At 41.8% G+C, this 11,898-nt stretch overlaps 1 protein-coding gene across 1 annotated transcript in view; it reads right to left on the bottom strand.

The window, feature by feature from the left end:
* Nucleotides 1–5,439: 5,439 nt before the first annotated feature.
* LOC122243326 (alpha-(1,6)-fucosyltransferase) overlaps nt 5,440–11,898 on the bottom strand; it is a 7,214-nt gene continuing 755 nt past the window's right edge. Inside the window, exons 2-5 of the mRNA XM_086540348.1 lie at nt 11,698–11,874; nt 7,219–7,369; nt 6,546–6,685; nt 5,440–6,015 (exon numbers count right to left, since the gene is read on the bottom strand). Of these exons, the coding sequence (XP_086396474.1) occupies nt 5,793–6,015; nt 6,546–6,685; nt 7,219–7,369; nt 11,698–11,874 (691 nt within the window). The 3' untranslated portion in view covers nt 5,440–5,792. The remainder of the gene's footprint in view (nt 6,016–6,545; nt 6,686–7,218; nt 7,370–11,697; nt 11,875–11,898) is intronic.

Here is an 11,898-nt window from a genome sequence, read left to right as displayed (position 1 = left end):
CCTCAGAGTGGTCTCGTCAGCTTCAAATCCCCTCCTGCAGAGCTTGCACACGCCCTCCTTGCATCACTTTTGTCACGTGCCAGTCAGGGCAGGAACTCTTCCCTCACCAACCGACCTCTTGGAATTTACTTTTCGGAGACTTGTTGACCTATATATCTAATTTATGTTATTATCATAGAGAAAACAATGGCGCAAAATTTAAAAGTTCCTGTAGGCATCCTTTATTTTCCCAAAGATCGTATAATTAATAATGATCCTTATCAAAAGAAGAAAGTCGCAAGATATAGCAAGTGCAATAATGCCGGCGCACACCGAAATTGAAGTTCGTAATAAGAAACAGTTTACCATATCATTTTATTCAGAAAACGACTGACAACACTAGTGGATATAAGAAAACGGTATGGGGGTAACATTACTAAATTAAAGAACATCTTAAAATACCAAACATAAAACAGTACACTGACCACTACAGCGAATGTTTACCAACAGTAGATGAATGCCGACTGAATGCAAATTTCTTAGCGGTGAAAAGCATTGAAAAATGGAACAGATGCATATGGGGTTTGTTTTGTTCCTTGACCTGACCTTACGTCGTATTTTGCCCACTAAAAAGATGTTTGGGTACATCCTTTGTCAAAAAAGAAAGAGAAAAGAAAATTGAATATAAGTTATGGATACAATAACTTTTGCTACTGAAAAGGAGAATGTTCTCTAAATTTCAAATTTGCAAATCGTCACTACGTCCGAAAATAATAGCCCAGTACGTCACCTTTCGCTGCAGCCGGCGAGTTTCAAAAAAGGCCGACCGGCAGCAACACACTGCTCTCGGGCAAGAGCAGATCTACCAGATTATCGCAGCCTTATTGCCCTACGTTTTCTCTGCACACATAAAGGGGATACTTGCCTAAGTTAGTTAATATTTACCTGTTTTGTAGTTCTATTTACAAACATTGTGGGAAAAATCGAAATTTATGTATGGAATACTAAATATACTAGAAGGCATTTAAAAGACTAGCTAAATCAACATGCAGTGGATATAGAGAGTGCGAAGATGAAAGAGGCGGACCAGGTTTCTGAAGAGTGTTGTGAACTGTGCAAGCACCTCTTTAAATTTATTTTTTCGTATTTATGTACTGGCATGAACGAATACGAAACATATAACCATCCACAATGAAGATAATATGAAGAGGCAGGAAAGAGGAAGGAAACTTGTGCTTGTGACTGTGAGTGGCACAGTAAAAGGCATCCCTACTGGCACAGAAAGTGGTGCCATCTAGGTTTCGGATGTTAAGTGAAGCAGATTTGGCTTAACATTACGGCAATTGTAATTATGACTGCAATTGTCATCATCACGCACTCATTACCATAGCACAATAACATAATACAGTGATTCAAAATCCCCGAACGTCATGAACATCACGACGCCCGTCGTCAGGTCAGAGCTCTTGTGTCATGTATGTCATGACACCCGCACATAATGGGCTAATATCCCATGAGGTCATCTTGCAGAAGTAGATTTCAGGTTAATATTTATAACTAGGACTCATTTAAGGTATTGCGCGCATGCGCATGTGTGGTGTGCATGGGTTTGGGAGTTAGTATGTCTTTGAACGAGGGTAATTGCGCACGAGCTAAGACAGGTATGTGTAAAAGTGAACAAATGTGATTGTGTGCAATTGTACGTGTATATAAGAGTATTCATAATAATCATTTGATGGCAAAATGCACATTTACAATAATACTTCATAACCAAGGTTCATGGGGAAGTCTTACATAGCCTGAGTATGTAAAGCGTTATTTGGGCCGTTGTAGTTATATAATTTTCATCACTCTAATTTTACCTGATCTGTTTGGTAGTACTTTCACTCGCTGGAAATCGGCTAAAAGAGCAAAGAAAGTAAAATCGTGAAAAAAAATTAAACAACGAGGTCAAGTCCTTTACTCTGAAAGTGGCAGCGTACATAAACACACCAATATAATTAGATCCATCTTATCAGGTCACAGATAATAGGTGTTATCCGCTGATGCAGGGTAGCCTTTACAAAAAGGGAAAAACGAAATAAACTCAACAAAGGAAAACATAACTGACTGAAACGACTTTCCCTGGCGAGCCCTTGCCTGCCCTCCGTCTCAGGCAGCAGTGTGCCTGATTACGCAGCCTTATCTTTCGCTATTTTCTTCAGCAAACAAATAGGGGATACTTTTCTAATTAAGTGAATCTTTCCCTGTTTTAGGATGTTTGATTACCATAAGAAACTCCCAGATTTTTTTTTTCAGTTAAATTTTATATCTAACTTATATGGAGACCGTGAAAATGAAAGAGGTGAGCCAAGCATTCGAACTATTCAGACACGAGACTTTTGGTCATTTTTCACATAGGTACCATTTAAAGTTATTTTGTATATGTAATGAATTAGGAAACTAACGTTAAGTGAGTAAACAATATCATCCCTCTTGTTATCACCCTTTTATCCTCTCAAAATGCCCAAAATGCTCGTGACCCCCGCCTTCCCCCGAAGTGCTTCTGACACACACACACACACACACACACACACACACACACACACACACACACACACACACACACACACACACACACACACACACACACACACACCACACACACACACAGTACATGCCTATGCCCCGGATCATTAACAACATAATCGCAAACAAATAAGATTAAAATAATATATTGAAAATACACATTTATTACACATTAGCGAAGGGAATATTCTACTCGTTTATGAGAATCACGGCGTGACTGGCGGGACGTACACCCCCTGCCTCAGTGCTGTCAAATTATAACGTAAAAAGTTGTTTATGTTGAAAAATCGTTACCTTTCACCAATAACTAATAATGCTAGCTTAAAAATTAATGACACCATTGTAAAGCATAGCCATTTTCCGTTTCTGAGCATAGAAAGTTAGTCCCAGTGTAGCGTGGAGGGAATCACTTAGTATTTAGTTTTAGTTTTTGTGGAAGGTCCCTGGTTGTTACTGTTGTCCCCGCCCGGGCTCTCATTTTCCAGCGTTATTCTTAAGGTTGCGTAACAGTTCGTAAGTAGCTACTGTAAAATAATAATGAAAGGAAAAAAAAAAGTTTTATGTACTGAAATTTAAACATTCAGTTTATTATTTGTTTGAAATCTATGAGCAGAATTATTTTGACAGCCTTAAAACAAAAGTCGACCATAATACTATTTTTTTTCTTTAACATCATCTCGCGACCCCCCAAAAGCATCTCGCGACCCCCCGAGGGGTCGCGACCCCTAGGTTGAGAACCACTGCCTTAAATCACCGCAGCCACGGAATATGACGTCACAGTTTACCGGGCTCCTCCATAACCGAACGTCATCATTTGTCCGGCTTTTAGGTCGCGGAAAGTTGCTTGAAGAAACGCCATTCTGAGTAGATATGTGTGCCGTATTTCCGGGCGTCAGTAATGATATTGAAGATCATTTTTTACTAATCTTGTAAGCCCAACATCGAGACATAATGCGACGCTCTGTGCAAAAGTTCGTCTGCAAGTTTCACCTGCCCCTTATCATCCCGTGTTGGTCACTAATTGCTTCGGAACATAATTATTGACGTATTTATTTATTTATAGATAGCTATACGATATGATCGTTGTTTCACGTTTATAATAAACATCTCTTAGTAAAGCTTTTATATTTCGAAGATCGTATTAAATACAAACTTAAAATGGGATTTCCATCGGTAAGATCCATTCCTATGTTCAATATGATAACTAGTTAGTCAGTGTCTCAGATGTTATGATGACGTGCCAAACAGATGCCTTTACAATGTTCGATATGTAACTTGTCGCAATTAAGGCATTCAACCCTTTATGGATGAAGCCTTAGTCCATCTTTAAACTGACGGACCAACACTTCGTGTCATATTGGCCCGATTTCATGACATCCGGAATACGAGGGATGGAACAGCCCCCCCCCCCCAGGTCATTTCTCTTATCCTCCCTCTTCCTTATTTTCCTTTTCCTCCCCCTTCCATATTTTCCCTTTTCCTCCCCCCCCCCCTCCACTTGTCCTAGTTTCATGTTTCTTTTCTCCCTTTCCCTTAGTTTCCCTTCTACCTTTATTCCTCACTTTTACTTACGCTGTTTCTTCCGCCCTGATTTCTCTTCTTTCTGACACTCCATTTCTTTAGTTTACCCTTTAACTACCCTAACTGGAGCTCTGTGGTGACTTCATCATTTTCTACTTCCGTTTTCTTCCCCATTTTTCGTCTGCTCTCTTCTCTCCCTTACCCGCACTCCCCTCTCGCTTCTGCTTCGGCTAATTTTGATTTTCCTTGTTTTGTTAATCTTACTACTTATTACTTCTCTCTCTTCTTCTCTACCCCTGATTTTGTCTTTACCTCCCGTGCTATATCGTATACCTTATTCCCCTGTAATTGCTTTCCACCTATTACCCACCCCCCTCTCTTCCACCCTTATCCGCCCTATCCCCATTCGGCTATTCCTCTCCCCCTTCTTATTCCCTACCCCCTCCCCCTTCACCTAGTCCTGTTTCAGAGCCATATGAAATCCCGGGAGGTTCATGAAACATCTCCAGAACGACTCCACACACACACACCACACACACACACACACACATACACACACGCGCGCGCACGCACATGCACCCACGAACCTTATCGGGAAATGGGCTACAAAAATGTTAGCTCGAAATGTCGAATAAAGCTTTAGACATGGTATTTTGTTGCTGGAATACCCCCCCCCCCTCCCTTGAGGTAATATGAAGCCTCGATGGGTGACACATTGGGGAGCGAATGATGTTGTTTGTATCTTTTTCATTACTTTTTTTTATCATACTTAAAAGTGGAAAGACTAATCTTAGTTGCTTAAGGAACTTTGCTTTTATAGTTTTTATTATTATTATTTATTTACATTTTAGTCCTGATATCAATGACCATCCACAGTACGCTAAATCTCTATCTTTTTCTTAAGGGGTTTACTTTATTATCAGATTTAGTGGACTTTAACTATAAGAGTGTCAGCTACTTAATTTTATATTTTGAATGTTGTTTTATTTATTTATTTATTTTTTTAAATATTGATTCTTTCTTACATACCATACCAGTTTTATTTTTTTACATTTGAATTTGCATGTTCTATTTGTAAAATATAAACGATTATTTTAAATACCCATATTCTAATCTTTTATGTTTTTGTTACATTAAAATGCGAAACTTATCTGCCACGTCAATAGCTCGCCGGCCATAAATAGTGGATGAGCTGAAAGAATAAATCAGTTGTCTCTGTAAGTTGTTGTTTCTCTGACCCCCCTAGATTACCCTGGAATACCCTTGTGGCGACGCAGAGACAGCAGGTTGTCTTGTGAGAGAGATACGTTGGCCAACACCAGCCAGAGACGCCCCGTCATTTTTAATTTTTTGTCTTATATTCATTTTAAGTGAGTGTATAACCTTTTGAATTATTTGCTTCTGGACATTTTTATACTTTTATTCATACATTTTTTATTTTTTATTATCTTAAAAGTAAGGACGTACTAATGCAACCAGACCCTCGTAAGGGACACGCACCTGGGGAATGGGACTCCTTAAGGGGAAGTGAACGAGCCCCCTCCCTCTTTCTTCTGGCCCTAAGCCGCCATCCGAGCTTGGGTGGATATATTTCCGGGCTTCTCCATGACAGCTATCCTTACATGTACATTTATCTATTTTCCAGAGCAGTGTGCCAATTGTCTTACATTTCCACTTGAAGTCTATCTCTCCTGTCCTTTTCCCTCTCCCTCTCACACTCTAATTTACAGCAACTCCAGTTTCTCTTCCCTCCTATCTATCCGATCAAAGGAAGGCGTGTCAGCGAGCTGGATCACATCGACCGTCTTGTACACCGGGTACAAGCCGGACTTTCCCGTTCTCTGGTTCACTCCGTACAAGAAGCCGTCGTGATAATTGCGGTGTTTGTTGAAGTATTTGGGGATTTCGTTGACGCGATCTCCCTTCTGGAGTTCGAGCTCGCCAGGTCTGCGTGAGGAGGAAAGGCAAAAGAGGGAGGTTAGATGGGAAGACTTTTAAAGGGAAATGGGGTGTTGATAATTTCAATAGAGTATTTCTGTGTACCTTTTCGTCCTTTTTATTTCTGTGAAGGCTTATCTTTGATCTTTTTATGTTGCCATGTGTGAATTTTTGTTTGTATGCTTGCGTTTTTTATGTGTGTAAGAGTGATCGTATAATGTATTTGTTTATGTGCGATTATATCTTGCGTCATAGAGAATGCAAAATATAACCTATTTTACTGAGAGAGAGGGGAGAGAGAGAGAGAGAGAGAGAGAGAGAGAGAGAGAGAGAGAGAGAGAGAGAGAGAGAGAGAGAGAGAGAGAGAGCGAGGGGGGGGGGGGGGAGAGAGAGAGAGAGAGAGAGAGAGAGAGAGAGAGAGAGAGAGAGAGAGAGAGAGAGAGAGAGAGAGAGAGAGAGAGAGAGAGAGAGAGAGAGAGAGAGAGAGAGAGAGAGAGAGAGAGAGAAAGAGAGGGAGAGGCAGAGAGAGGCAGACCGACCTTCGAGGCGAGTGGGGGTACCTCGCCTCCACCTCGTGGTCACTCTGGTAGTGGAACCAGTAGGGCGAGTCTACGGAGAACACCCGCCTCGAGGCGTCCGGGCGGAGGGTCTGCATGAGCTCGTAGGCCAGCCTGCATATCTGCCGGAGGGGAGACGGTGGTATGTGTGAATTTAGCAATTGTTTTTTTTTTTTTTTCTCATCGACCTTTTCTTTTTTCATTTTGTATGTCATTGTTGGTGGCTATAGAAATTGCTGTTTTTGTGATGTAATAACTTTCATGATAATCATAATTGATATGTATTCTTTTCATAATCATGATGATAAGAACAGTTCATATACTAATTTGCCCCTCTGCAAATTAACCAAAGTTTGAATATGAAGTGAGATTATTTTTCATAACTACTACAAATACTAATGTAGTTGTGGTGGTAGTAGTGGTAGTTATTGTTGAAGTGGTTTCATTAATATGATTATATTTTCGTAGTTATGATTTATATCATATTTGTAATTCATTCTACAGATACATAATGACAGTGTTCTAATTAATAGTTATCTTCACAGCTATACGAATAATTATAAGGATGATGGTATTGATAATGTTAACAACAATGATAACATCAATAACACTATCAAAGAAAAATAAAGACACAAGCACTACCCAGAGCACGTACATTGGAAGACATGCTACACACGAGGAAGTCTGAGCGAGAGAGGAAATAGATATCAGCCATAAAGTGTTTGATGTTCGCTTCGCTACTTCTTAAGCGAATGCTGGCGGTGGCCACGCTCTCTTCGTTGAACACAAGCTCGTAGTTGGGGTATCTGAGGACGAGGTTTGCATGATTGTTGGGGCTGTGTGTGGATGTATGTATACGGCTGCATATATGCACACTCACAAACACACACACTCACACACACACACACACTGTAACCCACCACTGAGAGCAGTTATTATAACCACTCGATGCCCTGGCTGTGATCCGGTGGATAAGAGACAGACGTTCCGTGTAATGGTCTTTACTGTGGACTGTTAATACACCAGACTCTGGCCGAAGGCCAGAGGTCAGAGCTGTTCGCTCTAGTCTGTCTGCCTGACCTCTCTGTCCTGATCTGTCTGCCTTGGGTTCCTTGTGTGTCCTTTAAGTACAGAGCCTGAGTCACTTTCTACGCCTAAGGGCTTTTTGACCAACGGAAACAGCTGAAGGGACCGGAAGCAGACTATTGCATGTTACATAGCAATGAAAATACACATACTATCAAATGGTAATGAAAGTGGGAAGGAGGGAGATGCCTACAGATTGCTCCTGCTATAACATATAAAATGTACTTGGGTCAATGAAGGAGGTATTGATGATGCTTCCGGTTCGGTACACATGTGGGTGTGTCAGCTGTGACCAGGAGAAGGTCGGGGCAGGAAGCAGGTATCGGTCAGTACTTCCGCTAGTCGCTAGGGAACAGTGTTCTTAAGGAACTATTATTACAAAGACTGTATTACAATCAAATAACAGTAATAGTCCGAAAATCAGTGGCTTATATCGCTCGGACCACGCTACTAGACGGCCCCCGTCGTAACTTAGAGAAATAACCAGGCTTTAACTACTATGATCTAGCTAAAATTAATGTCTCCACCCTACAAGTGGGCTCCTGGTCATTGGTGGCTATCTGCACCAGACTTCGCAGGTAGCTGTGACATTCAACCATAAGCTAAAACACTATCAAATTTATTGACCAGCGCAGCGGCACCGATGGGCACTAATCAGTGGCCCTAGTAAGCATGTAACATGTATGATATGAGAAACAATTAAATAACTGCAGTGTAAGAGTAGGCACTAAGACTGGCCTCATGACAACATAAAAAGGGTGACTGCAGTGAACAGGTGGGCCCTAAGACATGGCTCCAAAAACATACATATATCATAAAAAATACAAGAATACAATATATAGAGTAAATACAAGTTGGCTGTGAGTATAGATAAACATTGTGTGTGAGAAGTAATTAAAGGAAAGGCGTGATTGCATAAGCGAAATTAGGGAAGAGTAACAACATAACGTGACAAGCTTGCATAGTCAGTGAAGTTAGGAAACGACTCGAGTGAGCATAGGCTAGAAGAACTTGCAAATTACTAAAAGAGTACATAGAATTGAAAGGATTCATAAAAGTGTGGTAGGATTAGCTTATCCCAGAACAAAATCTCACTATGGCTTCATGAGATATAGGTGGCAGTGCATTTGAGAATTCATACGTGAAAATATTTTGTATCACGACTGGTGGTGTCAGTGCACTGAGGGTGGGAGTCGGACAGTGGCTACCCTCTGGGGCAAACAATTCAAACACCATCACAACGTATGGGTAACAGGCGAACTAGTTACGGTGGTCAGGCGTAACTGGCGCGATGCCCTGTACCTCAAAGGTGCGGTTGGGTTGACTTTGCCATGCACCCAAACACTATACAACTCAACCACCGTTCTACCTTGGTGAAAAGTGCACCAACACAACACAGTAGGTATACAGGGGGAGTATATATGATTGGGGTGGGATATATAGTATCATATGAGGGTACATATATGATAGTTTGTGAAATGTGCATGGAGTAATGGGAAAACTCTTCGACCGCTGGGGGGGGGGGGGGGTACCGCATAAAAACAACCTGCATGCTCCTTGCACGCCTTACTGAAGCAACATGCGTCTTGCATGGCTACCTGAATAACATGCGTGCCTTGCGCACGGCTTACTGAAGGGACATGCCTCTTGCATGGCTACCTGAATAACATGCATGACTTGTGCACGGCTTACTGAAGCGACAAACAACAACAATAAAAACACTTTGCAGCTACCAAGAGGAGAACAAACAAAGAAGAAATCGAAATTAAGTAATAAGTGCAAGCTCAATAGATGCAGGTTTACAAGATACAGAGAAAATACTAACATGAGTGGCACTTGTCGACAAGGAAAATAATAACAGGCGTACTTTAACGAGTGGCGAAAAGATAAATTGATAGATAAAAATCTGGCAATACTGCTCACCAGCACAGATTCGGAAGGAAAGTGAAAACTATTAAGAATTTAGATGGTTTAAATACAATATCGCTTCTCCTTCAATAAAGGTAATCAAGCATGGAAAATCTTTCAAAGGTTCATTTTCAAAACAAATATTTTGGAGAGGAACAGTCAATAAAATGTCTCCAGAATACATTATCCGAAGTTGGAAGATGCAGAAAAATACGAATAGCAATAGCACGTGTCGATGAAAAGAAAAAAAAATAACAAGATAGGAATCAGGCAACACTGTACCCCAGTACAGATTCGGAATGAAAGTGAAAGCTATCAAGAATTTACATAGTCTAAATACAATATAGGGTCCCTTTCGATAATCGTAATCGAACATGTAAAATCTTGTAAAGGTTCACTTTTAGAATAAATATTTTGGAGAGTAAAGCCAATAAAAATTCTCCAAATTTCCTTGTCAGAATAAGGGAAATATAGACAAAAACAAGAAGGGTTGTTTTTACAACAAATGGAAGTAAAGACATCGACTCAGGTCAGGTCAAGAGGGGGAGAGGGGGATATGTCGGCACGTGCGAAGAAACTGACCGAAGAAAAATACATACCGTATGAAAATATCTGATTCTCAGCATTAATATAGCAAACAGAACTTCAGAATATTCTGGCCATTCTTCATATAAGATTAAATAAGAAAGAAATTCAGTATCCCGTCAGGCAGGCCGTTATAACGGGGTCATCAAGGCGAGATGAGAAAACAGGGGAAGAGAGAGAGGGGGGGGGGACTTTCCCTTTCAACGATGAATTCGTTCACACCTAAACGTAAGGGAGGGAAGAGGATGGAAATCCTGCGGAATCACCCTCACAACAGAAAATACAAAGTAACAATCACGAGAAAATAAAACAAATCACAGCATAGAAATTTCCTAAATCCTAACGAAATCTAACGAAAAGAGCCTGGGTTTCTCTAACTTCCGGGATTTTTGATGTCTCGACGTTAACATGTAGATGGGCGTCTGCGGACGGGTCGTAGGTCGTACCGCGGCACGGTGTGGTGGTCCTCTTGACTTCTCATCTGTGGCCTTTTCTGCTCGTGTCAGAGACTTCGTGACCTGGGGGTTGGGGCGCTCATGTTAAGCCCAAAATCCGCGGTGGGCAGTCTTGGGTTGCCATGATAGATGCGTGTCGACGTGCAGGAAATAACGTAGCTCGTACAGATCAGCTGCTATGGGCGGCGGTGTTTGTCAGACAGGTAGAACAGGGCGGGCAAAGTTCTTCTGTGGTGTGGGAGGGAACTTCAACGTATTCTCTCGATTCTTCTCGATATCAATGGTAACGTTTTCGGTGTAGCGGCTTCTTCGGAGTTGTGAGCCTAATACCAGCAAAATCGTGGCATCCACCACTGAGAGCAGTTGTTATAACCACTCGATGCCCTGGTTGTGATCCGGTGGATAATGAAGGACATAGACGTTCGCCGTGTACATGAGTCTTTACTGCTGTTACTGTTAATAGCACCAGAACTCTGGTCCGAAGGCCAGAGGTTTCAGAGCTGTTCGCTCTAGTCTGTCTGTTCTGATGCCTTTCTCTGTTCTGATCTTTTGTCTGCTCTGGGCGCTCGTCTCTTGTGGTGTCTGTTTAAGTGACAGAGCGCTGAGTTCACCTTTCTACGCCGTAAGGGGGCGCTCGCATTTGACCAACGCGAAAACAGCTGAAGGGACTGGATTGCAGACCTTATTACAGTGTTACATAGCAATGGAAAATACACATACTATTGCAAATGGTCAATGAAGATTGGGAAGGAGGGAGATTGTTCTACAGATTCCTTCTGCTATAACATATAAAATGTACGTTGGGTCTCTTGTAAGGAGGTTTGATAGATGACTATCCGCGATAGGCGGTGCATGTGTGGGTGTGTCAGCTGTGACCAGGAGAAGGTCGGGGCAGGAAGCAGGTGTCGGTCAGTACTTCCGCTAGTCAGTGGCTTATACACACACACGCACACGCACACACATACACACAAACACACACACACACACATATATATATGACTGGACACAAATACACAAGTGTATATAAATGCAGGAACAAACACACCAGTTCACAAATACACGTTCACACCCCAGGCGCGAGAGTGACTCCTCACACTGACTTCTTCTTTGCTTCCTGCAGGACTCGCGGGTCATCTGTGGCCAGGTAGATCCTGCGAGTCGCCACTTTCTCTCGAACCTCCAGGTCGTCGAAAAAGTCGTCCACTGCCTCCATGTATTCTTCCAGCTTGATGAGTCTGGCCTCACGATTCAATTTATCTGTTCTTCGAACATGTACCCTGCAAGGATGAAAACGGCAGAAT

The sequence above is a fragment of the Penaeus japonicus genome, unplaced genomic scaffold, assembly GCF_977035675.1.
Source record: "Penaeus japonicus unplaced genomic scaffold, GWHDUDI00000001_assembly GWHDUDI00000010, whole genome shotgun sequence".
Classification (NCBI taxonomy): Eukaryota; Metazoa; Arthropoda; class Malacostraca; order Decapoda; family Penaeidae; genus Penaeus; species Penaeus japonicus.
The sequence above is the reverse complement of the archived record's forward strand: the minus strand, read 5'-3'. Positions and strand labels throughout refer to the sequence as shown.